General features: G+C 46.4%; 2 protein-coding genes across 2 annotated transcripts; one reads left to right on the plus strand and one right to left on the minus strand.

Annotated features, from left to right (window-relative positions):
- Positions 1–611: 611 nt before the first annotated feature.
- On the plus strand, positions 612–3137 carry gpr84 (G protein-coupled receptor 84). The gene is made up of 2 exons (XM_036530204.1): positions 612–642; positions 1921–3137. Exon 2 carries the CDS (start codon positions 1922–1924, stop codon positions 3134–3136), a length of 1215 nt encoding a protein of 404 aa, XP_036386097.1. The 5' UTR covers positions 612–642; position 1921; the 3' UTR covers position 3137.
- Positions 3138–4409: 1272 nt separating this feature from the next.
- On the minus strand, positions 4410–26185 carry stat2 (signal transducer and activator of transcription 2). Its single transcript, XM_036530343.1, has 24 exons — positions 26004–26185; positions 24649–24780; positions 23442–23589; positions 22643–22738; positions 22188–22280; positions 21768–21846; positions 20484–20563; positions 19424–19575; positions 18862–19020; positions 18454–18543; positions 18063–18122; positions 17153–17173; positions 16695–16788; positions 15427–15474; positions 15109–15192; positions 14845–14943; positions 14261–14396; positions 14018–14070; positions 13567–13661; positions 12074–12213; positions 11334–11522; positions 10772–10826; positions 10128–10228; positions 4410–7086 (listed from the first exon to the last, which is right to left on the minus strand). Exons 2-24 carry the CDS (start codon positions 24777–24779, stop codon positions 6842–6844), a joined length of 2448 nt encoding a protein of 815 aa, XP_036386236.1. The 5' UTR covers position 24780; positions 26004–26185; the 3' UTR covers positions 4410–6841.
- Positions 26186–26946: the final 761 nt, after the last annotated feature.

Here is a 26946-nt window from a genome sequence, read left to right on the forward strand (position 1 = left end):
AAAAAACAAACCATGGGAATGGGAAAATGAACTGAACACTGACACTTCAGTGATTAATTCAGATGTAGCTAAATGTGGTCATGTGCCCAGGACATCAACAAGACTGGGCTGGCACAGCACAACACAAAGGTCAGCACCTTATGAATAATTACAAAAATGTAGAAAATATAACGTACCTTCTGTCCAACACAACAAAAATACACTGTCACACATATTGCACCAGTAAGTGAAATATGGCCAGAAAACTATATAGGTAATACAACCAATCTATCCTGAGAATTGACATTGATATGGCTCTGTGTTTGTGGTGTGCAGTTTTCTCAGAGAACTGAGATAACGCATACTGTACAACTACTGTGCCTCTAAAGCCTTTAAAGAGGCTGTGGTGCGCTTTGCCAGTTTTACTTCCTCCGTTCTGCTACGCATTTGCTCCCTTTTCCACAACATTCTGGAAGTTTTCTTCTTTCATAATGAGTGCGTAAGAAATGAATGAAACTGCACGAAATTGAGCAACAGGTAGTGCAGCAAGGTGTCAGCACGAGGCCGATGATGTCATTCGGGGAGAAACTCAAAGCGAGCGAGGGAGACGGACAAAGCAGCAGAGACCGCCTTACACTGGAGAGGAGAACATTGCGCTTTAAGGTAACACTCCATTTTATTATCAACACTGATCATATGACTGGCATATGTGACTGAAATTCAGGTGCAATGATCATAGCACAGCATCAGCAGTATCAACTGACATTGTCAACTATGTTATTAAGTCTGTATCAGCTGTGTTAAACTGTTTTGAAGGTGTTGGAATGTTCATTCATTTGAGTCCATGTTCAGTTCAAAAAACAGAATCAATGAAGGAACAGAGCATTTTTAGCATTGTAATGCGGTGACTGTCATTGGATTAGAGTAGGCATTAGAGTATGTATTATTGAATTATTTTATACATGGTGAAGGTTGAGTGCTGAGCACATCTCTGTAGTTGTACCATACTCATACAGCATGTGACACATATTTTTAACTATGGTTTCTGAGATCAGTCAAACATTAACACATTCACCTCTCTACTGGGGCACGCACATCACTTACAAATGAAATGCTCAAATAAACCACGCACACCCATGATAAATGTAAAATGTCAAATAAAACTGACAGCAGAACTGATTTGAACATACATTCCAGTAACATATACTTAAATCCTAACATTGGCATGCAAATTCATTTTTACTTAAATTTCCAACCCACCTACCATGTTTTGTGTGACAGTTTTTAGTATTTTAAGAATTTTTGTCACAAAAAAATTAGAGGATGTAAGCGTTAAAGCAAATTCTGTATGACAGAAGTCAGACAGGAAAGGCATCCCTTTCCTATTATTTGGATACTTCTTTTATGGAGCAAAAACAACCAAACTGAAAGGGTAATGCATATGTATTTGTTCATTACCAACACCAGCGTGTATCAGTTCTTACCGTGTCAAGGATCAACAGGACCTCGATGTGGTTATATTCTTTTGCGCAGTTTCTGTGTAACTCACACCACTCTGAAGCAGATGTAAGTGTGAAGAACAGAATCCACAGAAGGCTACTGTGACACTCACCTGCAGTGCAATCATGACTCAAAGGCAATCTGATCCCGATTTCAGAAAGCAGCCCAATGTGGACACTTTTTCTAAATGATCTTGTAACCTGTTCAGTTCCCCAAACCCCATGGTTTAGTGAGCCGTTTCAGGTTAGCATAAACACACAGAAAAAAAGCTTGTGATGTGAGTGTGGAAGCCCACCTTATTTCATAACCGGACATGTTGAGACATACATCTGCACACATAACTGTGGTTGCTCTAGCAGATGATAGCTTCCAATGCACTTAAATCATTGGCACATCCAGTGTGAATAGGCCTAAAGCAACACGTTTCTTTTTTTTTAACAGAATGTCGTGGAACGTGACTGACACGCTGGAAAATGATACCTTCTCCTGCTACGACCCCTCTGTGGTGGGCTACCGCTACTTCGGGGTGCTGTGGGGCTCTGTGGTGACCGTGGTGGGGACGGTGGGGAACATCCTGACCGTGCTGGCCTTCGCGATGGACCGCCGGCTGCGGACGCAGTTCAACACGCTCATCGTCAACCTGGCGCTGGCTGACCTGCTGTACTGCAGCATCCTGCAGCCCACCAGCGTCGACTCCTACCTCCACCTGCACTGGCGCGGCGGAGCCGGCTGGTGCCGCGTCTTTGGCCTGCTCCTCTTCCTCTCCAACTCCGTGTCCATCCTCACGCTCTGCCTGATCGCCGCGGGCCGCTACCTGCTCATCGCCCGGAGGCCTGTGTACCAGCGGCTCTTCTCCGGCCGCGGCCTGGCGCTGCTGCTGCCTGCCACCTGGGCGGTGGGGCTGGCCAGCTTCGGCCCGCTCTGGCCCGTCTATGTCTTCACCCCGCAGGTGTGCACCTGCAGCTTCCACCGCACACGCGGGCGGCCCTACTCCACCATTCTGCTCTTTTTTTACTTCATCTGCGGCCTGGGCTGTGTGGGCCTCTTCTACCTGCTCATCTACCGGCGGGTGCGAGTGGCCGCCCGCGCGCTTGTCAAGTACCGCTTCAGCCGCCGCTCATCCCGCCGGAAGCCCGAGGGGGGTGAGGCCACCACCGAAGGGGATAGCGGCGTGGGTAGCGGGGTGCCGACGCGCAGCTGTGAAATCAGCGGCACATCCGTCGAGGTCCCCGTTGAGACCCGCCCGGCTGCCGACCCTCCGAGCGCACCGCCCAACCCATCCCAGAGGCCTCTGAGCCGTGTGGAGGGAGACCAGCCCGCCCGCGTGGCACCCGCCAGTGTGGTGCCCGTCCGCACGGCCCCCGCCGCCGCCCCCGCCCCCGCCAGCGACGACGGGGAGTTCCACCGTGTCACGCGCATGTGCTTCACCGTCTTCCTGTGCTTCGTGGGCTGCTTCGCCCCCTTCATGCTGCTCAACATCCTGGACGGCCGCGGCCGCGCCCCGCAGGTGGCGCACATGTTCTGCGCCAACCTCACCTGGCTCAACAGCTGCATCAACCCCGTGCTGTACGCCGCCATGAACCGGCAGTTCAGCCAGGCCTACCGAGCCCTGCTGTCCCGCGCCGCACACCCCCTCACCCGCCTCTGTGCACCGTGAGCCCCACCCAGCCTGAAACAGGAGCTTTCACCGGCTCTGCACAAAGCATTACGGGAGAAAAGCTAAGTGCATGGAGTTACCTGCCACTGGGTTTATTTATTTCCCCAATGTAGACTGAAACTCTTCAAATCGGTCTATGCCTCTGACTGCAGTTTCCCTTTTGCATACTGTACATTATAGAGCATTAGCAAGGGGTCTGACTTTAATTAAAAGACTGATTTAAGCCTTCTCTATGTGCTCTGCACCCTGCCACACTCTGCTTCTGTCAGAGGCAGCCTTCGTGAGATGTAGACATGTAGAGAAAGAGGAAATCTATCACAATCCACCTTGACCCTTGTGGGCAGACGTTAATAATAGGCACAACGACATGGAGCTGTGGTTAGGCCAAGAAATGGAAGCACTGCACAGGGGTTCTGCTCCATTCAGACTAGCATCTTCCATGACTGATATAAGATCTAATTTGGGGTCTGGGGGGGGGGGGGGGGGGTCATCTTTTGACACATGTTACATACAACTACTGCTGACTTTTTGTAGTGGGCTTAATGAATATGTCAACAATCAGGAGCATCTTATCCTCACTTGTAAGCCGCTTTGGATAAAAGCGTCTGCCAAATGAATAAACGTAAATGTAAATGTAAATCTTGTACTTGCACCTGCACCTTGCATATGGCACTTAGCAGAATGCTGCATGATATGTAATGAATCTGTTGTATTGGTTGCATTGGTTGTATTTATGTTGTCTCTGCTATTCTTTTGTACATCACTCTGGATAAGTGTTAGCTAAATGGCTAAATGTCATGTAAATGCACTATGTACTATACACACAAGAAAATAAACATATTGACCTAGTCAAGCTAACATGCTGGTGAAAAAGGTGGATGGTATTTTATGCCATATACAGATGTGGGCAATTTCCAACTTTTAAATGACTTTCCAGGATGAAAGGATTCTGAAGGACCATGTGAACCCCGACAGTAGTCCAGTGTGGTCCAGTGACTCTGAGGAGCCCCAACTTCTCCACAACAGGACCCAGTGAGGTTGGTTTGCGACCGTAAATTAAAGAGAGCAAGGCCTCCAAAAATCAGTCCTCATCCAAGCCAAAGATTATAATTCACCGACTGGGCTGTCTCCTATTGCACAATGTGGACTGCAGCACTGTGTCAAGAAAAAAGGAAATTCTGAACTTCCCCCCACCTACAGACAGGGTCTCATTTCCGCTGTGTTAACAAACACCCACTTCACACTTTTTAATGCTGAAAAGACAAACAGGCACTTTCATGGTTCAAACAGGAAGAAAGTTTATTGTAGATCATGGGGAGCACTTTAACACAACGTTCCGAGAGACATTGCCAGAGTAAATGCCAACTGCCACATTGCAAGCTGCTGTAAAGTACAGTGAACTGAACCCTCCTCTCAACAAGTGCTCCTTGGCTCACATTCAGGTTATGCTATGAAACAAAACAAAAAACCAAACAAAAACAGTGCAGAGATGCTCTTCCTGAAAACCATTACAGAATGGGAGTAACCATCCTGGACATACAGAATATGGCTGACTATACCAGGCAAATGTCTGTGCAGCATCACGAACAGCTGTTATGGACACAAAACTTCACTCACATTATTCCATCATCAGTATTACAGCCTAAAAATTCCTGCATTTAACAACTCTGGACTTGTTCTTAATTGCTTATAAAAGCCATTTTTGCTGTTATACTGTCTGAGATGACTTCCAAGTTATATTATTACTGCTTTACATTTCTGTATGTAGACGTTTTGTTTTAAAATTGTGCAGTTCACGTTACCAACAAGTGCCTGGGAATAAATCCTGGGAATAATGCCAAAATTGTGAACTTCTCTGGTGTATAAAACAAAATCAATGAATATATACAACTTTGAAATTTGCTCAAAATATACATTTGGGTGGGCTTTCACTTTTAGTACATTCCTAAACATTTAGTACATCTAGCAGTGCTAATTCCTAAAGTGCTTGGGGCATATGCTTTCAGCAAACGTCAGATGTATCAATAAAGAATGTATTCCAGTTTGGTCCACAACCTGTCCTGCTCAGACAGATACAGTCCCAACTTATCACACTCGTAAGAGACATCTGTGCTCCCTGTAGATGCAACCATGGAGCAGAATCAAGTCTAATTAGTGGTTTTGAGTTAAACCATCCAGTTCAAACAAAAAAGCAAGGTAAATGTCAGTGTCACGGCCAAGGACAGGTCTTCAAGAACAAGTCAAAAGAGACAACTTTTAGTGCAATAATTTTTCATTTCTGCCAAAATGCCAATTGGCATGAACTTCTTGAACCATAATTAAGTGCAAATCCATATTTGCACCTTTGGTATCTCCCAGGCTCAGTACCCTGGAGAGAGGTGCAGTAAAGCAGAGCTGAGGCTACCTGTCCACTACATGTGGAAGGAGCTAGAGCCGAGTGTGGCAGGGGACCTGCATAGCAGCGCTGGCCTGCGCTTACCGAATCAGCACTCCGGCACTGACAGAGAGACCCAAACACCCAGGTGACTCCTTCGAGGTGCCACTGACAGGCATCCTAGCCAAATCGGAATACACCAGCGCCATCGCAAAACCTTGACGTGAAACACGACTGCGGCCGGCAAGCATGATGGGCGGGAGTGAGAGAGTGCTGGGGCCTCCTAGTGGCGGGAGTCTGGAGAAGCACTAGTGGTTTCAATTTGATAAAAGTCAAGGAAAACAGGGCTCTCAATTGGCACTGTCTGCCAACCATAACATCGGTCTGCATGTTTTCTCAGACACACCTCGTTGTGCACTGTTCTGCTGTAGATTCCTTTGCCCCCTGAGTATATTGTTAAATGTATAACTTACTGGTTAGACAAATCTTCAATATACCACTGTCTGTATCAGAGGCTTTGTAACAGCACTGTTCTTGTGCATTATGAAGAACTCTTCATAACAACAAGGATAAAAAAGGCAAGGCTTAAAGGAGGACATCAGCATTATCATTTTGGCAGACTTAAATTCTATCCATCTTTAGTAACACACTGTAATCTAAGAACTGCGGCACAACACCTGAAAACTGCATTAGCTTTCCCTTGAATTATTTTCCCTTTTCCTTGAATTTCTGCTTCTCAACGTACGTATTTTATTGTATCACTATAGATCCAACACTGGATCTAGGGGGGTTAATGTCTTGACTAGAGATTGGAGAAGAGTGTAAAATAGAGTAAGAGAAAAGAGCTCAAAATGAGGTAATTAACTGAAATTGACTCAGATTAAAACTATTTGACTTTCCATAAAAAACCTGATTATCATCAAATTCTATCCAATCCAGTGGTGCCTAACCCATGCTGTGACAACCAAGATTGCCAAAGAGACCAAAACAATGCAAGAGTGAAAATTTCAGCATATCAGCTGATCGACACATGTCCACGCACATATATACGTTTAATATAGGCGGTCTGCTTCTCATAGCGTGCTCAAAGCTGAATGCGTTCTGAATGCATGATCCCACTGAAAGTAACGTGTGATGAGTATAGATGTGCAGCTACAGGAGAGCCTCTGCAGAGAAAGTGAGTCTGGGAATCTGAGGCCCCTCTCATATGAGCTGGCCGTACCACAGGCAGAGCTTGCGTTGGGGGGGGGGGGGGGGGTGAGTTCAGGGACCCCCGTTACGAGCTGCCGTGGGGGCTGACTGCCCAGCACGGGGGTGAGCTGGAAGCATCTTCAGTAAAGTGGGGTGCTGAAGGCCAGGCCGAAGGGGGTAAGGTCGGCGGAAGAGACGTGCTCGTCAGTGGAGTGCAGGACGCCGGCCATCATGGGGTCGTTGAAGAGGACGTCCGGAATGCGGAGGCTGGGCTCCAGGGCGTCAGGGTCCGGGGCCATGTCCCCCATGGTGTCAAAGGGCAGGAAGTCCGAGTCTGGCAAGTCGCTCATCAGAGCGTCAGAGGGGGGTAGCCCTCCGTCTGAAGCTGAGAGGGACAGAGAGGGGTTTAAGGGTGACGGGTCACAGGGGGGAGCTCCTGGGGTGTAAGCACCTTCTGCCCTTGGCAACTGACCCTAGACTAGAATCTAAACAACACACTGCATGGTTCGGCTAAGTATTGAGGGTGGCCTAGGTGATGTTAGACCTGTTGTCAAGTGCAGGGAGGAACCTGCAGCAGCTTCCTCACACTGCTGAACATAACCACTTTTTATGATCAAAGAAACCCTTTGATCATAAAACAGTGAACCGGTGAACCGGACTTGTCCTGTTTGGTGTTACACTAGATTTTGCATCAGGGAGAGGAGAACTGGAGGCAGCAAGGCAGCAAAAAAAATCAGACTTGCTGACAGATAACAGATTAAATTAAGAGCTACTGGTTTCTCCTTTTCCACTTCCGCATCCAGGCTCTGACTTTCCCGATGCCCCTGCTAACTGCTGCCTCCGCTCACACTGGAAAGTGCTAAGCTGCGCTGCAGTGACGTTCGATTTATCCATGCAACAGCCATTCATTTTCCAATGCACTGCCAACCTCCCTGAAACAGCCGTTTCATATAGTTTACAGTATTTTATGATCGCTTTGACCCAGTTCTCAAAACAGAGTTTCAATGTGTTTCAAACGCAAAATGCAATATTAATTTTGGGCTCAAAATTGCATAAAGCATGCAAAGTAAAAACAACTGCATAAAACGAGGTAGCACATCATACAAACGTTTATCGTAGCATCAGAACGTTGGACATGTTCATCAGTAAAATTTAATCGTTGCTGCATTTTAAAATAAAACGGTCACTGTCAAATCAGGCAAACACATGCTGAATTCTTTTAATAATCTGCATGTCTTGAAACAACCATTTGAACACTGTATTATGAAGTGGCAGTGTTCTGAGAATTCTGCATGTGATTTAGAGTATTGTACTTTGCATGTAAACACAGCATTTTTTGTTTTTAAGTAAGAATTTTACAGGTTTGGTTTTGCGCATTGAAACTTGAGAAAACGCTATCATGAAATACTGTAAGAGAATAAGAGAGCAGCTCAGAACTATGGGAGAAAAAGGTCAGACAGTTTATGCTTTCACCCTGGGCCTGGCTCTGATGTTTCAAAAATGATTTCTGCTAAACTAGACGCCTTAGGAGATGGGCCACCATGGACGTCCTTTCATGTTTTCACGTTGTTTCTCTGGCAAAAAACCAACTGTTACAGAGTGCACGGTGTGTGTCTGAAGGAATGGTGCAGTCTGACAGCGTGTCTGAAGGAACGGTGCAGTCTGAGGGTGTGTGTCTGTGCAGTCTGACAGCTTGTGTCTGAAGGAACGGTGCAGTCTGAGGCTGTGTGTTTGTGCAATCTGAGGGTGTGTGTCTGAAGGAATGGTGCAGTCTGAGGGTGTGTGTCTGAAGGAACGGTGCAGTCTGAGGGTGTGTGTCTGAAGGAACGGTGCAGTCTGAGGCTGTGTCTGAAGGAACGGTGCAGTCTGAGGGTGTGTGTCTGTGCAGTCTGAAGGTGTGTGTCTGAAAGAACGGTGCAGTCTGAGGGTGTGTGTCTGAAGGAACGGTGCAGTCTGAGGGTGTGTGTCTGAAGGAACGGTGCAGTCTGAGGGTGTGTGTCTGTGCAGTCTGAGGGTGTGTGTCTGAAGGAACGGTGCAGTCTGAGGCTGTGTGTCTGAAGGAACGGTGCAGTCTGAGGCTGTGTGTCTGTGCAGTCTGACAGCTTGTGTCTGAAGGAACGGTGCAGTCTGAGGCTGTGTGTTTGTGCAATCTGAGGGTGTGTGTCTGAAGGAACGGTGCAGTCTGATGGTGTGTGTCTGAAGGAACGGTGCAGTCTGAGGCTGTGTGTTTGTGCAATCTGAGGGTGTGTGTCTGAAGGAACGGTGCAGTCTGAGGCTGTGTGTTTGTGCAGTCTGAGGGTGTGTGTCTGAAGGAACGGTGCAGTCTGAGGCTGTGTGTCTGAAGGAACGGTGCAGTCTGAGGCTGTGTGTGTCTGGAGGAACGGTGCAATCTGAGGGTGTGTGTCTGTGCAGTCTGAGGGTGTGTGTCTGAAGGAACGGTGCAGTCTGAGGCTGTGTGTTTGTGCAGTCTGAGGGTGTGTGTCTGAAGGAACGGTGCAGTCTGAGGCTGTGTGTTTGTGCAGTCTGAGGGTGTGTGTCTGAAGGAACGGTGCAGTCTGAGGCTGTGTCTGAAGGAACGGTGCAGTCTGATGGTGTGTGTCTGAAGGAACGGTGCAGTCTGATGGTGTGTGTCTGTGCAGTCTGAGGGTGTGTGTCTGAAGGAACGGTGCAGTCTGATGGTGTGTGTCTCCGCAGTCTGATGGTGTGTGTCTGCGCAATCTGATGTTGTGTGTCTGCACATTCTGATGGTGTGTGTCTCCGCAGTCTGATGGTGTGTGTCTGCGCAGTCTGATGGTGTGTGTCTGCGCAATCTGATGTTGTGTGTCTGCGCAGTCTGATGTTGTGTGTCTGCGCAGTCTGATGGTGTGTGTCTGCGCAGTCTGATGTTGTGATTAGCACTTCCAGAATTCCTCTCAGGGCACAATATTAAGGGTTAGTAAAAGCAAAGCACGTGCTGCCACAAAGACAGACGCTCACCTTTCAGCATCCCCATGTATCATCATGGGAGCCACCAAACCTAGCTTGCACCTACTGGCTCTCATTGGCTAGCTCTCTTTGGGTTTACCTCTCACTGGCTGGCTCTGTCCCTGCCCTTTACTTCTCCACCTCCACTTTGTCCCTTTTACTTTCATTCAGATATGTGCAGCTAAAACACATGCATTTCTTCATGCCTCTACTACACACACCCCTGGCCAGATCCTCAGTGAATGACATCATCAGCTTGTGGTCAAGGGGTGGCGAGTGAGCCCTCTAAAGGCAACGGCAGCGAAGGTTGGTGTATGGAGTCAGGCCCATTCCACTAACTTCATGAATGAGCACAGAGTAAATGAGCACTGGACAGGAGCCCCCACACGGTCAGACATACTGGGGGAGCAGGGTGGAGGGGTGGGCTGGGCTGGACTATGTGGAGGTACAGCTAGCACTCACCCGATGCCTCATCGCTGTGCATGTCACACAAACCGTTCATTGGCACCGTGCCCTCCGGATCACATAATGAATTCATGGGCGACTTAGCTTCCAATGTGTTCCTAAAGTAGGCAACAATAAAGAGCGGGATTACATCACCACATTCAGAGCCGCGCCTTCTCAGCTGGAGCAGGAATCTATGGATTCCAGCCGCATAAAGCATCTCTCCTTCGGCTAACAGCTGGCGCTGGCCGACCAAGCACAGGGCAAAAAGCCCAGACACCCTGCCCTGTCATTACACAGAGGAGGTGGCCTCTCTCTAGAAGCCTCAATGCACCACTCTGATCCAGGTCAGCTCCATTCAAATCATTCTCATTAGAAATAGACAAATTCATATTTTCCCTTCTTAAGTCATTTTTTAAAATAATACTGCTGATAATACAGCATAATATTTTTAGATTTTCTCTTTTGTGACCCCCCCACATCTCCCCTTGTATTAAGTTGAGATAAAGTGTGGAAGACCAGGAGGCAGTGCAGTTGATGCTTCTACAACTTTTACCTTGACATTAGAGAGCTGACTGCCCTTGCAGTGGGTCATTAAACAGCGTTCACTCCAGCTGAGGTTACTGCACAGCACAGACAGGACAGGCCAGATCCCCACTTACTCTTTGGAGACGAACACAAGCTTGGTCTTGATGTACTTCAAATAGGGATTTTGCGCTGGAAGAGATGAGGGAGCAAAATGATTAGCATTTTCTGCCATTAGCTGTGCCTGTGCATATTTACAAGATGAAAGCGGTACTGCAGTGCTGTGCATGCTGTAGCGCTCATGGCTGCTGGGTAGGGTGGCACAGGTAAGAAAAGATCTGCCGCAGGACTTTCCTGCCTGACTCTGAGGTCGATAATGTTGCTGTAGTATTGGGAAACCCTGCTCTCCACAGCATTAACAGTAAAAAAAAAAAAAACGCTGTTTTCACAAATGAAGCAGCACAGTTTAAAATACAAATAGAACGCATTCAAATAATACACTAACAAGGACACTTGTTAGGTGTTCTGTCTATATCTTGTAGGCAAACATTATCTTCTGTAAAGACGTGTATGTCTAACATTTACATTCATCTGCTTCTGGCTCTTATATGACTGTATGACTATATGATAGCTTGGTAAGTTCTGTGTTGAGCCTGTAATGGGAGTGCGATGGAGGTCCTCCACAGCCCACATATTCACCTCCTTCCTTCACTGTGTAGTACTTCCCAAAGGCCTCATCTTTAGGGACGCTGGGGTAGAGGAACTTCAGGGGGTTTTCGGGGACATTCTCTGCCTCCAGAATCTGGAAGTTGCGGATGATCTCGGAGAAGGGGATCTGGGAGAGGTCCACCTTGGTGAAGGGCTGCACCGAGCGCACGTTGGGCTTTCCTGAAGGCGACAGTATAAAGATGGACTTCAAGGAAGACTGCCAGACCACCGGCAACCACTACCAACAGAATGGCCAGTATAGTACTATTAGCAAACGCTCTTATCCAGAATGACTGACATAGATTACAATTTTATCCTTTCGTACAGCTGGATATTTACTGAGGCAGCTGTGGGTTAAGTATCCTGTTTGAGGGCACAACAGCAGTGCCCCAGTGGGGAGTTGGACCACCAACCTTTCGGTTACAAGCCCTGCTTCTTACCTCTACACCACACTGCTGCCCATAGTTATATGCTGTACTCGCCATTGTAAGGTTATTGGTACTACAGGTGGTGGGACTAGCTTGGTTATTAAGACTTCTTTGCCTCAAGTGTCAAACCCAGAAGGCATTACCAAACAATACCTCGAAATATCATTGGATCAGAACACAACAGCACTTGATCAGGTGAGTGAAGCACAATGTTAAACACTGCTTTACTTTGAATGGAAAAAGTAGCCCTTGCTTAAATCCGCTGACATCTGGTCTGCTTATGACAAAGCCTCATGCACTCACCATCTATGAAGTACTCCACCCAGGAGAAGGTGATGCCTCCATCTTTGATGCTCTCGCTGAACCTGAGCAGGAAGGTGCCCATCTGCTTCTTCTTCAGCAGAGTCTTCTCTCTGCCTTTGCTCACAAAGCCCATGATGAGCCTGCCAGGACAGCAGAGTACGCAGACCGGGGTGTTACCTCCCCCTTCCCAAAACCAAACTTTTAAAATGGCTCAGCGAACCCAGCAACTGTGATGCATCCAGCAAAACAACTGCATGCGGACGCTTACGTTCACCTTTGTAAAAATAACCCATGCACTGTGAAGAACTCTGCAGATGTCCAAATATTACATGCTAAGCTACACAGTGTGGCAAGCAGACTTTTTTAAGGAGCTAAGCTGCCAGAAATGGAAAAGGACAATGCCCTTCCTGGTGACTTCACTGTTCCCAACAACCATGGTCGCTCTCCCTATTAGCTGAGTACGTGTCTGACTCACGTGGGCTCATCCCTCTCCCACACCAGTGCGGCGGGCAGGAATTTTCAAGGAGACAAAGATCATACCACAGCTCAGTGAGTACCACTAGGATAAAAGCCAGGGCCTTGTAGTGTTACTGTCATGAAATGGGGGTTGACCTTCAACTATCACAATTATAACTGCACTGCATCATTTAACCACCTGAGGGAGTTTTTTTTCTTCCTAAACCAATAACACATGCTGGTTCTCATGCCTTCACTTTTAGATGCTATTACAGAAGTCACCACCAGAGTGTGCATATCCATTGTTTGGAGCCCAGGACTTGATGTTCGTTTCTGTTGTCCATGATAAATAAGAATGGTCGTCTGTCTCACTGATACTTGGTTAACACACAGTGTGTAGTACTCTACTGTACTACACACTGTAGCAAACACCTTCCAAACAAAGTCAGGTTAGCTCCTATTGGCATTGTTGACAGTGGAAATGCATTACATTAAAACAGGAGACCGGGACTTTGTGGGGAAGCATTTCAGATGTATTATTTCAGTGTCCATGACTGTTGGTTGGATGGTCATATCCATCATAGTCACAGGTGTGATCACTACAGAGCGGTCACACCTTGGCTTATGATGTAACAGCCATGCCCAGGGCTACTGGGTACTCATTAAGCCATGTTAACACTCACTCTTCAAACTGTCAGAAGTTGAAAGTGTGAGATATGTACAATGCACATTTCACAACAACAACAGGGCCTGTAAAGTGAATATTCATTTTTCAATTGCTGTTCCACATGACACTGAAACTTGAATTTCCACAGATGTTACTTTTTTCTAACCAGACACCATTCTCTGTAAGAGGCCTGCACCTTTCACATAATACAAATAATCAGATCTAGATAAGATAACAGCTGCCTTCACAACTGTCTGTGAATACTCTCACCTGTCACACAGTGACTTTAAAACTAAAAAAGGGATGACACAGTTTTCCTCCTGCACCTACTGCACTTCTGTTGGAAAAAAACACAGACTGTTGAGCATACCCATCATTCCAGAGGCCCTCCAGGTAGTTCTTCACCAGGACGAGGATTCCATCAAACCAGGCCCAAAAGGTGAAGTTGGTGTCTGGGACCATCTCCTACAGCATGCGATAGAGATGAAGTGAGCCAGGGTAATCATGTGCCTTTCTGACTCCGGTAGGAAAACAAGCATCTTAGTAATCCTGACTTGTTTGACCTGCACACTACAAATAGCAACAACACTGCACTTTTTCAACAATGGCTTAGTCATCAGAAATGTCAATCAGAGTGTATTACGTGCATGGTTTTCTATTCACAGGCTCACGTAACAACTGACGCATGTTGTTGCTAACTTTGAGAGAGGAATTTCAGCCAGCATTGTTTTTTTTTTCCATTCTTTAAACAGTGTCAGCTATGCAAACAAAACCACATTAACCGCGGTGAGAGGAGTCCAGGAATGCGGCAGCGGTCTCACCTTAGAAAACCTGGCCCAGGGAATTCTGCAGGTGTCATAGCTTTGCTGCTTACCTGGTGGGTTGGAAACAAACATGAGTTACTCTGAACAAACAAGTCATCAAATCACATCAATCAGCTGCAGTGTTCTGCACCCAGCTAACAGCTGATTAAAATGATCTGCAGTTGGAGTGACTCCAACACAGGAGGATGATGTTCATAATGAGCTGTAACAAGCCCTCCGGTGCCCTCCCGGTCCACGTACCAAAGAGTTTCTGGGCAATCATCTCGAGCTGGCTGTTGTCAAGGCCCCGCTTGGTGGTGGAGAGGAACTGCCAGCTCAGCATCTCCCCCAGCTGGGGCCAGGTGGCGGCTGGGGAGCTGGCAAAGAACCCAATGTTCTGGGGGGCGCAGGAACACACATTAACACATGAAAGAAAACCCAAGCACATACCACCGATGCTAAAAGACAATTTGTGCTCCCATCCCCACTAACTGCCACACTAGGCTACCCCAGCAATTCCCTGCCACTGTGATGCACCCCCACACTCGCTAACTGAAACCAGTTAAGAAGATCCTGACATAAATCGGGTGCTATTTTATAGTGGTGTCGGATGGACTGAAGATAAGCTGCCAGGGCAGAGACATTGCTCATGATTTCCAGCTGTGAAATACTGTACCTCCTAATCACAGGTAGGTCAGGCAGTACTAGCAAAAATTACAAGGAACTTCATCTTTACAGTGTAGTGGAAAAATCCCACTGCCACTGTGTAGTAATGAGAGGCCCTATCTTTACAGTGCAGTCTGTTATCTAAGAGCTTTGCCATGTGTGGACTGGCCCCGGCTCACCTTGGGATCAGAGCAGAGCATGTTGAACCACAGCACAGAGCCCCAGGCGCTCTGCTGCTGGCTGGAGTTCGAGATGATCACCACGGGCAATGAGCAGGCCTGTTTGGAGACAGCAGAACACGGAACCAACGTCAAACCAGTGCTTTATACTTCATCGCACAAGGGCTTCCAAACCAACATCAAAGCAGGCCTTTTACACTCCATCATACACCAACATCAGCCATCAACACCAATAAGACAGCAGGGAGAGACAGGAAGACCCACCTCTAGGGTGATGGACAGCCCATGCAAATCAAACACGGTCTCGAAGTTGATGATGTGGAGCTCCTCAGTCACACTCAGAGAGAGCTGTGGAAAACCAGTGAGAGATTCCAATCAAAACACATTCCTCTTACTCTGCAAATAAAGAAATAATGCAAAACTCCCTGTCCAGACAGCTTTAGAACACATGACAAGAGTTATCTATTAGAGTTCAATGCACCTGATGAGTACGCTTGATAATGGTTTGTAATGTTTGATTATTGCCTGTGCTTTTTGTATGTGTCCCTATAAGTATGTGTGTATATGGGTGCACAGACTCACATCATTCACTCCTTTTCCTCCTCCTCCAGCTTTCTGCTCTTTCAGTGTCTGTAGAGAGAAAAGAGCCCCATCAGGTCCATGTTATTGTCATTTAATCAGCTGTGCTACATTACACAGACAGCACTATCCTTTACTTAGCTATGCTACCTCAGAGAGACAGTACTACCATTTACTCAGCCACGCTATATCACAGAGACATGGCAATGCCTGAACCAGCCACTCGGTGATTTTACATAAATGAAAGTTGTTTACTTTAGCATTATATCACTACTCCAGTGAGACTGACATTTACAGTACTGTTCACCTGCAATCCATAGTTTATGATAAGGTTTTACAAAGAGATAGCGCTTTCTCTTGACTTGTGTCTGAAACGCCTTAATTTACATGGTATAGAATGCTTCTAAGATGACCGTTATGAAACCCCTTACCATACTCTAGCCTATGTGTCTATACTGTAGATACTGCATTGCAGTCTAGCCAAAAGTTAATGTCTTCTTACCGTACTTATTCATATGTATTAGAAGGATGATTTCAGATGAATCATAGTCTCCACTGTTTTTTTCCAGACACTATGTGGCTTGAGAAAATATTTTTTTCATACCATCGATTCAAAAAATTTGTCAACAGTGTGGGCGTTAATGGGCATTGGTGCTTGCCTTGGTGGAGTTAAGTTTCACCCTCTGACTCATATTCACTGGCACACTTTTGATCCAATGTATGAGTTTGTGATTCTTAAAGTTATTACATTTTTGGAAATTCAGAATTGTAAGAACTGCACTGTCTATGAATGCTTTACCCAGATATTCAAACAGGTCTGTCACTATGTAACATAGAGTAAATCATTCCCGATTTTTTCAATAACCAAAATATCAATGGGGATCAATCAAGTTAGGGGTCAATACATGTTGTTTTTGTTGTTTTCAATCAACTTTTGAGCACCTTGGGTTGTAATCAATAACATATTGTTTTCCATAGCTGGTTTCTAAATAACAATCACTGATGTATTTACACTGTTACACGCTGTATCTTTCAACTTTCTAAGTAAACCTGTCTTCTGGATCTCAAACTGCCCCAGGAACTAACCGCCGAGCCTTCCCCCACCCCTGCAGGCGCAGACCGAAGCTCCTCCTAGACTTGGGGAAATCCCTGCCAATCTCCCCTCTGCAGGGACAAAACGGTGCACCGTGCGCTAGCGTGAGTCTGGCCCCCAGGAGGAGATCCCCTGCACCGGGCCTGGGCCTGCTCTCGCTCTCCCCCCTCCCACTCACCAAGTGCCGGAAGTCTGCCACCATGCCCCCGCTCAGGCTCTCTGCCATGTTCAGCGCTTTGCTGCTGTTCCCCAGCACGTTGAAGCGCCGGTACCTTCGGGGCAGAGACATCACCGAGACGTTAGCGGGCTGGGCCACGCCAGCTATCGAGACACACCTACGGCAGAGCCATTATGGTGCCCGACCACAGATGGCAAACTCAGGGTAGAATAACAACCACCTGCACACCCCAGAGATGAACACATGCATGCACAGCCAAACTCTCCATTAGGAAAGAGCCATTTGCCATGGCCTCCATTTTAGTACACCATTACAGTAGTGGCACCCATACACTTTAACCAAGCTGTGGTAGAGTGCAAAAGCTCTGTGTAAACTCTCTGATTCAGTGAAGGGTATTTCTTTGACTGAGTGATGGCAGAAGACCAGAGCAGCCAATCAGAAGTGCCTCTGTTACTCACCCTTTCATCTGTGGAGCCTCCCTGAAACAAATACACAGACACAACTTCAGCAGAGATACACATACACACCTCTATACATGAGAATGACTCCATAAAGCACTTACAAAGCAATGCTACTGTGCATGCCTTTTTTACATTGGAAAAACATGAAGAACAAGTGTCTGATTAACACACTAAATGCTACATCAGTGGTTTTCAAATATTTTTTCAGGCGACCCACATTTTAAAGATGATCAACCGTCATGACCCAAATAATAATAGAAGTTCATAACAAATCAAGTCCAGGGGCGGCAGTGTAGCATAGTGGTTAAGGAGCAGGACTTGTGACTGAAAGGATGCTGGTTCGATTCTCCGCTGGGGCACTGCTGCTTTACCCTTGGGCAAGGTACTTAACCCACAACTGCCTCAGCAAAATATCCAGCTGTATGGATGGATAACAAATGGATAAATGGGTTGGACAACAACTAATAATCCACTAAAATGGATAACACTGTTCGTCGCTCTAAAACATCTGCTAAATGCCAATAATGTAATGTAATAGTTAACAAAAAGGCAGAGAACATGCAATCAGACAGTGTTTCAATGTGTTTACATTTTAATTTCTCATTTACAACAGTGTTAGATTTGTCAAGTTTTTTTCAGTAAGTGTAGGAGTATCAGAGCCAATTATTTCTGTTTTTAAATTTTCTCAATAACTGCAGCAGGCCTATTATTATTACCATGGGTATTATCAGGCAGGGTTCAATATTGATGGTTGCCCGATTGCCCAGGGCAGGAAAAAGCATGTGCCTCACAAGTAAAATGAATCAGCGAGTTGCCCGATCAGGTAAGTGACAAGTGCACAATTTCTGTGAGCCTGCCCAGGGAGGAGGGAATGAAAGAATGGAAGCTGTCAAGTCTTCCACCTCACCTGTCAATGGAAACTGTCACTTTCATCGCATGGTTCAGTTCAGGCACTTTGACCAGGAGCCTGGAAAGAATGAATGAATGAATGAATGAATGACTGAGGATATAAATAATCAAATGGTACACTACAGTCTCTATTTTTTTGTACTTGATAATAATGATGACCTAATAATAATGACCTGAGCTTTAAATGTATGTTAATTAAATTTAAATTGAAGAATAAGGCATTCCAAAATTGAATTTGTCATTTTAAAATTAAATAAAATATTTCCAAAGGTCACAGAACTTGCTGCACTGCACCCAGGGCAAACTGCAACAATGCAATTGTTCTGTTGTTCCATGAGCTGTCTCGATTGTGACAGACAAATGAGATATGGACTGTAGTGCAGACTCACCTCGTTCTGACAGAGAACTGCACATTGGTGCGCAGCACCATCGGCCCCTTGCCCTGCGGCATGGCCGGCTGAGTTTCCACCACAAAGGAGCTGAAACACCCAGCAGACCTCAGATCAGTCCAGACTGCTACATTCATGTACATCATGCCACACCACACCACACCACGCACCTTGCCACACACACACACACACACACACATACACAAAAAAAGCATACGCTTCCAGCCAAGGCACAGACACACATAGATATACACGCTGAAGCATACATTTCCATCCAAGGCACAGACACAGACACAGACAGTCCGAACTCACATTATCGCATATACCCTGCATGGCCATATACACACCGACGCACACATGCCCGGAATACGTGCATCCAAACACATGCACAGAGCTGCAAGGGTTCACCTCTTGAGCAGTGTTGTGAGGAGGTCATCCACCCTCTTCTGCAGCGCGGACTTCCTGGTCTTAAAGGGGTCCCGCTCATAGGTCACCTTCCCAGACAGCTCCTCCAGCTTCTTCAGGAACTTCCTCAGCTGGAACAAGCAGTCCGCCTCCACCGTGAACCTGCGGGGATGCAGCCGACACTCAGACACACCAAACAATTCCTACAGGAGGCAGTGTAGCACAGTTGTAAGGAGGCTTGTAACTGAAAGGTTGCTGGTTTGAATCCTCACTGGAACACCAGTGCTGTACCCTTAGGTAGGTACTTAACCCGCAACTGCCTCAGTAAATATCCAGCTGTATAAATGGGTAAGATATACATATTGTAACTTATGTAAGTCGCTCTGCATAAGACTGTCTGCTAAATGACTATAATGGAATGTAACTGGGAGCATCAGACATGCACTCACACACAAACACAAACACACACACACACACACACACGCCCACACAACACTGATGCAGCAGATCCTGGAGGCTGGAGTGTGGGGGTTGTGCGGGCTGCCTGGACGGGGGGGGGCCCTACCAGCTCTCCAGCTGGTTGAGACAGGTGTTCTCTGGAGCCCCGATGCAGGCCTTCTGCTGCCGCCTCTGCCACTCCACCAGCTCCTCTCTCACCAGCACCGTGAGGAGCTCCTCTGCAATGTCCAACAGCGAGTCCATTTCCGAGAGGAGGGCCTGTGTGCCGCACAAGGGAGGGAGGGAGAGAGATTGCGGAAAAAAAGAGACAGAGCACACAGAGACAGACTGATTTAGTATTTAATGTTCCATCCATTTACACAAGAAAATACTTTGGTAAGGCAAAACGTGTCTTTGTCATGTTAATAAACAATCATGGGGGCCTGGGAGTTCAGGCTGCTTTGGAGAGATATGTACACCGTGGTTACAGTCTGGGCTCTTGTTATTAGGATGGAGCATGGGTAGCTGCATATCTGCTCCCCTGCATAAATGTTATCATTGGAGAGAAAAATCCATGATAACATGATGACTGGAATTTCAGTCCTGCTTGGCAGAACCATGGTTGTACAAGTAGCCTTTTTTTTCCCATTGGAGAGGAGACGGTTTCACATGTTTCAGAGTTCATACCCAATTGTCTGCCTGTGGCTGAACAGAATTCGCAAGCAAAACGATCTAGGATAAACTGCTCAACCCCAGTCCTGACCACAACCATTCAGAGTAACATTCTGGTTCTGATCTGATCTGATTCTGAATAGTCAGGTGCCAAAGGCAGAATGCCCCCATACCAAAAAGCACAACAGCAGCCATAATCACATCAATATGGAAGAAGAACCTTTGCTAGCCAATTCTCCTTTTTACGTCTAATACTGGATTAGCAAGGCGGGCTATAATGACAGGTAGCTATCTAGCTAAAGTTCAACTAAATAACACCGCTCACAACTTGATTTCATTTGGTCTGTGCTTGCCAGCCAGGGTCCTTGATGGTACTACTTTTCTACAATAAATGTAAAGCTGGTTTGCTTAAGTACTTGGCTTGGTACTTCATTCAGAAGTGCTGTAGCTTGCTAGACAACATTGTTACTGTTTACTGTTTATTGTGGCAGTTGACATGCAATTCCGCCCATTACCTTCCTGGAAGTGTCCAGTCTGTTGAGCAGGTACTGAAGGATCTTTGTCTGTTCGGCCCTCTCGGCCTCGCTGATATTCCCTGCAAAGAGATCACAGCCACTCACATCACCACAGGCAGAACCGCAGAGGCTACAACAGCCTCCAGGCAGAAGCTGTCCTTAGGGGCAGTTTTGCTGTTTGGCTTACAATGGTTAAGGGTAGATTTGTGGTTGGGGAACCTGGTCCTAGATCACCATTTACGGGCAACTTCTGCCTCATGCCTTTAACCATTCCGCGCATACGGTCACACCGGTGTGATTAGCCCTTTTGCGTGTACGGTTACACCGATGTGATTAGAACACTAGAGCAGGAAAAACCTAATTTTAGCTTTGAAAAAACAGCGATTTAATGTTAAAAAGTATAGCAAATGTGGCGCTGAAAACTGTGAGAAGCTTAATAATGCTTCCGAAAACATAATGAACCATATAACGTAACACACACACTACATAGCATAAAATAAGTTATGTGCGAAAGGGTTAATAAGCAAACTGTGGGTATAGCGAGAAAGTTGCTCTGTATGATGATGTATGATGTTATAAATCATAATTTCACCACACTGACCACTCTGTGACCTCACAGAGCGTCCCTGGCCCAACCCTGAATATGATGCAGCCCAACGATAGCGCATACATACACTGATGATGAAAAGAACCATAACCCCCCATTCGCACATTCAGGTTTTAAAATGTTGTCAGAAGTGATTAAAAGTTTCTACCATCAGTGTGAAATAACACTCCTCATTAATTGTTCCGTAACAGCTGATAGGCTACATACAGGTGCTTTCTTTTACACAGACCCCTCCGCACTCTCCCTACGGTTTCATAGTAGATCAATGCAATTCCCCAAAGTGACCATAAAATTTCCCCATTTCTGAATAAAAGCAGGAAACCCAATCCTCGCAAAGGTAGCTGCAGTTTGCAGGTGATCTTACAAACAGAATGGCAATTCTGCCCTCATATGGGCAGCACTGTGATGTAGTGGTAAGGATCCGGGCTTGTAACCACAAGGTTGCTAATTTCATTCACAGCTGGGCCAGTGCTTTGGTAACCTTTGGCAATGTACTTAACCCACAATTGCTTCTGTAAATATCCAGCTGTACAGATGGATAAAATTGTGACCTATGAAAAACTAAATTACAATAATTTAATATAATGTAACACTGGGAACAGAGAGCAGGACTAAAACGGGAAGCTTTACACGCAGGAGAGAGAACCGGTTCGGGACAGGAGAGCGAAGCGGCTCACCTTCCATCATTCGAGTTTTGTACTTGAAATCAAACTCATCCTGCTGCTCCTCCAACGATTTGACCGCGTGCTCCATATCCTGTACACGAACACAAACATGCAGGCTGTCAAACAGACACATAACATCAAAAATGATAGAAAAACAAAGTAAAAACTCTGCCTGAGACATTCAGTTAGATGTTTCAATCGTTTTCCACCATGGAAATGTCACAAACAGCACCTATAATTATCACTGCAGCAACCTATTTAGAACAGTAACACCCACAGCCTCCAGACACCGAGCAGTTACGGCTGTTGGTTGATTGCAGTGGCCCCTTGAGTACAGTGCACACACATAATGAGAAGAAGCCAATTAAGTTAAGCTAATTAAGAGGAAACCGGACAGAGAAAAGGCCTGGGAGCCAGAAGACCGAGGCCCACCTGCGCTTTCTTCTTGAGCTCGGCCATCTTGCGCTCAATGTTCCTCTGGTTGTCCGTCTCCACGGTGCTCGGCTGGACCTGCAGCATCTGGACCTGCGTGCGGGGAGGGGAGCATGTACCAGGTGATCATATGATCCAAAGCACCCAACCTCCCAGGTAGCAGAGAGGCCAGAGAGGGGCGTGGCAATAGCTGAAACGTTCTCACAGAAGATTGAATGAGAACAGGCAACAAGAATAGACAGCCCTAAATCTTTATTGCCAGCGTGCACTGGTACACATGACTGCCAGCCCCTCCTTTGATAACACGGCTGTTTCATTTCAGCTCAATGAAGTCCAAGGCCAGATTACAGTGACTTGGTTGCACATTACAGCTTGGTGGCAAAACCTGCACCAGCTGTAGCTGCACTCTGAATCCATGCTGGTTGGAGACACGCTCTGAGGCTTCCTTCACATACCTGCTCGGCCAGCTCGGCGGACTGCAGGATCTCGCGTTCTTTATTGAGGAACCACAGGATGACGCAAGCCAGGTTACACGGCTGTTCCTGGTACCTCTGCGAGGTAGGCGAGATGGACTGCAGGTCAGCCAGAGAAACAGCAAAAAACACTGACAGCAAAAACATTAGCTCTACCTTTCTCACTGGGCTAGCTCAACTGCCACTAGTATACTGTAAGTAGGTGCAATTCCATTTTAGAGATGCAAGAATGCTTGTTTAAATCCATTATCAGCAACTAATGATAACACACAGTGATGGGAAGGGGTGGGTCACTCATTAATGTTACATTGCAACATGAGTCCATCTGTGAAATGACAGGCAAGCAAAGCAAACACCTGCTGTAAACAAACATGCCTGAAAATATGCTAGATAGAGTGCAGTTGCTGGTCCCCAGGGCTAGGCCTTCCCCTCCCAGGTATAGACAGAACAGTTTACCAGGATTCACAGCTGTAGCAGAGAGCCTAGAAGAGTCCAAGACAAAGGCCTGCCATTGAACTACATACACTGTAGACTAGGGTGGCTAACCTGTGGCCCTGAAGGTAAAACTCTACACAATCAATAAACTTAATTAAATGAAAACTGTTGACAAGTCCACAGATGGTCAGGAACCGCTGTGTGAATTACGCTGAGTGCCTGCGTGAATATCTGTGGGACAGATACCAAGGGTACAGTCTGCTGGGCTGAGGGGCCCAGCGTTGACAGTGACCCTGACTATTTGGAGAGTGTGTGTGTGTGTGTGTGTGTGTGTGTTTGTGCTGACCTGGAAGTTCTGCTTGAAGCGGCGGAAGTTTCGCTGCACGAGGAAGGACTCTCCCTCCTGCACGAAGCGGCTGTGCTGGTTGTCCATGTTCTCCAGTAGGACCTGGAACAGCACGCTGGCCACGGCGGGGTCCTGAGTTGCCCGGACCCTGCAGGACGCACACAGAGGCAGGCACTTGTGAACACACAGCTTCCAAACACAGCGCAGACCAGCCTCTCACACTCACGTGTCCCGCAGCGATTCATCGATGGATTCACCAGCATCTGGAGGTTGGGTCCATGGGCTGGTCCGTGCAGCACAACAGAAAACTCGTGCTGGGTGATCACACAGCTGGGAAACGCCACACGGCGACAATGGCAGGGCCGAGGCAAAAGACGGCCAGTGAATCTACTGATATGTAACTGCGAGAACTACCCGCTGGTGTGGAAACGGTGAGCAATGTGTCATGTCACACCATGTCGCAACCCCGCGAAAGACACCTTGTGTTTGTCCCCGCACGTATTCGCCTGCAGGTTAGGTGGCGTGCAGCCTAGGTGGGTAAAACCTGAGTTCACTATACACTGAAAGAAGCTGCTGAGTCAAAGCAAGCCCCTGAGGGGATACAGCGGCGGGGCTAAATGCCGAACTTGTTTATCCTTGACAGACCCATCATTAGGCTGATGCTCACATCCTCAAGGAAGTGAAACAAATCAAGGTGCTTCCCACACATACTCGCTCTGCCAGTTTTTTTTTTTCATTTCTACTGAAAAACAATAAGTGGGTTCATTGCATAACACTATTTCCTTATTTACTTTCTATACTTAATTGCTCTTTATAATCTGCCTCTCATTTGAACAGCCATTATCGCTGTGGTACAGCTCAGCTTCAGCATTTTAGCAAGGTCAAAAGCACTATCCCGGCTGGAGTTTGAGTCCATGGTCTTCAAGTCCAGACCTTTGGTGCTCACAACACTACTTCACAGTTGTGCCCTAAATTTACACGCCCACACTCAAAGTGGAGGGATTGATTTTGCTCAGGTTTCTCAGTGTGGCATTCATCTGAACTGCTACTACTGCTACTGTATATCAGACAAAAAATGTTTAAATTAATACCAGCTTTAATGCATTTCAATTAAAAATGTTGGAAATCAACCGAAAGGCAAACTGCTGTTGCTTTCTTTCAGAGGACGGCCCCAGGTGCCCTGTAAAAACAGTGGCATTTCCCTCACCAGTCCTGGCTCTCTATCCAGGGAGCCAGGTAGTGGCGCACATCCATTGGGAACTCTTCACGGCTGTAGAGCTCATCCAGCTTCTGGAGATGCAAGGTGTCCAGGCACTGCAGCTTCTCCCACTGAGCCATCCTGAGCGCACACAGACAAGCATGCCAATGACACACGGGCATCCAGACATCACTGCACTGCATTGTTTACTCTGCTTTTATCATTCCTTTTTCTTCTTTTTATTATTATTATTATTATTATTAATTTTCAGACTGACTTGCAATGCTTATAATTAGTTATCTTATACCTGTCACTCAGCTGAATTTCCCCGATGCCCCTAGCGAGAAGTACTGTGGTACACAGTACAGCAGGATAAAGTAGGGTATTGTAGCGACTGAACTCTGCTTGTAGTTCAAGGTAAGATCTACATTTTGTGTGTGTGCGTGTCTGCATGATTAGTTCTGACACCCGGGGCGTTGAAAGGGACAAAAAGATTCTGAGGTTCAGTTCAGATCCCTACTCGCCTTCAGATCCCTACAATACAATGAAAACCTTCTTACACGAATTTGTTGCAAGGCCTCGCCGCAGAGTGCAACTATTCATAACGCAGGACTTCGACAGCTCATCAACACCAAGAAAACACAAAAACGCAAGCACAAAGGGTCAAAGGCAAGCTGTGGAAGACCCCAGACAAAACATCTAAGAGAGGTTTTCTGGATTGCTCGTGCTCAGTTCTACTTCCTCTAGGGAGTCTGTACCACAAAGGGGCCGCAGACTTCGAGTTGTACACGAAAGACTCGAGGAATGCCAAATATCAGCCATTGCCATTCATACACCAGTTTCCGATGACGATCGAACAGCGCAGAAGCGTTGGGATGGAAACTAATGTTATGCTTCGAAACGGTAAAACTCGTTTGGAAAAACAGTGTCACGCATAGCTCACTATACTTTCACGTACACCCACATATGACAAGTTGCCTGACTAACTGTACATTTACCCGCTGATTATTTTGAGTAAAAGACTCTGCTAACTAGCTAAGCAGTTTGCCAATTCAGTTTAAAAAGGTGCTAGTAAGCTAATTAGCCTCGATGAAATATGCGCCTGTCAGCCAGGCAAATATTACACTCCAGCGAAACTTGCGGTAGCGTTACTCTTGCAAATACTGAACTATCTGGACTAGATCTCCATCTAGCTAACTACACCACCGTACTATAAGTTATAGCTGTTTTGCTTAAAATACTACAACAGATATGACGCTATCCTTAAACGGAGAGATAGATTAGCTAACGATTTAAAGTCACGTTCAAGAGAATAAACTAACCAAGCGACTAGACGGGCCCTAGAAAAAACAATAAAATCTTACCTGTAATAAGACTGTCCTTTTGTTCACTTCCAAAACAGCAATGAGCGAGACAACATTTATTTTTATATGCACAGATGCAAACTCTGAAATAGCTTGCTTTTGTTCACATAGTGATGACGACTACTTGGTCTCTTCTCCTACAACACAAACACGCTTCGACTTGAACTTGACATGCGATCACATTCGTGTTGTGCTTTAGCATGCAGTTCCACTCACTCCCTCTGTAACATTCACAAGACTTTGCAGTTATTGGTCACTCTGTGTAAATAAGCCTCTGATTGGTTTCTTTACCATTCTGTACGCCCCGCTCAACTCGTGAAATCGGGCATCATTTTGGTTCTTAGGTGCAATGCGGCTAAATTGATGTAACTTTGAGCCAAAATGGAGTTGTTTCCTTTACATTTTACTGACGTCACGTAACGTTCATTGGGCTGTCTTCAACTTGTAATCTCTGTGATTGGTCGTGGGGGCCTGCCACGATTGAGGAAAGGCGGGGTAAGTATACTTCAGCAGAGGGGGTGAGCAAAAGTAATAGCAGGTTTAGAAACTCTTGGTCTGGAACAGCTGATTTCCGAGAAATGACGAAGCGAAAGTGAGGCGTGGAAAAGGGCCATGACGTTAGGGACGCGCTAAATTTAAAGTCGGAGCCAAAGACATAAGATCGATTTTTGCCTGGCTGCCTGTGTTCAGTTCTCAGGTGAATCTTTGGTATGTATAAATTCCCTGGTAAGTGTTTAATCCACAACACTGGCAGCCAGTTCACTGTGGTGGCTATTTAAAAAAGCCTGAGCTTTTCTGACAGCATATTTCTGTGAAATGTATTCAGGATCTTTTTTGACCAGGCCTGTGTTTACCGTTATTCATGTTTCAATGACCAGTTACTGTTACTACAAGCATGATCATGGACCAGACATTTCAAAAGCCAGGAAAACCATTCATTTGG

This window comes from Megalops cyprinoides, chromosome 6 (assembly GCF_013368585.1).
Source record: "Megalops cyprinoides isolate fMegCyp1 chromosome 6, fMegCyp1.pri, whole genome shotgun sequence".
Classification (NCBI taxonomy): domain Eukaryota; kingdom Metazoa; phylum Chordata; class Actinopteri; order Elopiformes; family Megalopidae; genus Megalops; species Megalops cyprinoides.

Bases quoted from the DNA above. Each gene is read 5' to 3' on its own strand.
- gpr84 (XM_036530204.1), top strand. From the start codon at position 1,922: ATGTCGTGGAACGTGACTGACACGCTGGAAAATGATACCTTCTCCTGC.
- stat2 (XM_036530343.1), bottom strand. From the start codon at position 24,779: ATGGCTCAGTGGGAGAAGCTGCAGTGCCTGGACACCTTGCATCTCCAG. The intron at 14,944-15,108 runs GTGGGTCTTCCT...GTCTCCAAACAG, and splicing joins GGCTGTCCATCACCCTAGAG to GCCTGCTCATTGCCCGTGGT. The intron at 10,229-10,771 runs GTAAGTGGGGAT...TGCCTACTTTAG, and splicing joins CTTGTGTTCGTCTCCAAAGA to GAACACATTGGAAGCTAAGT.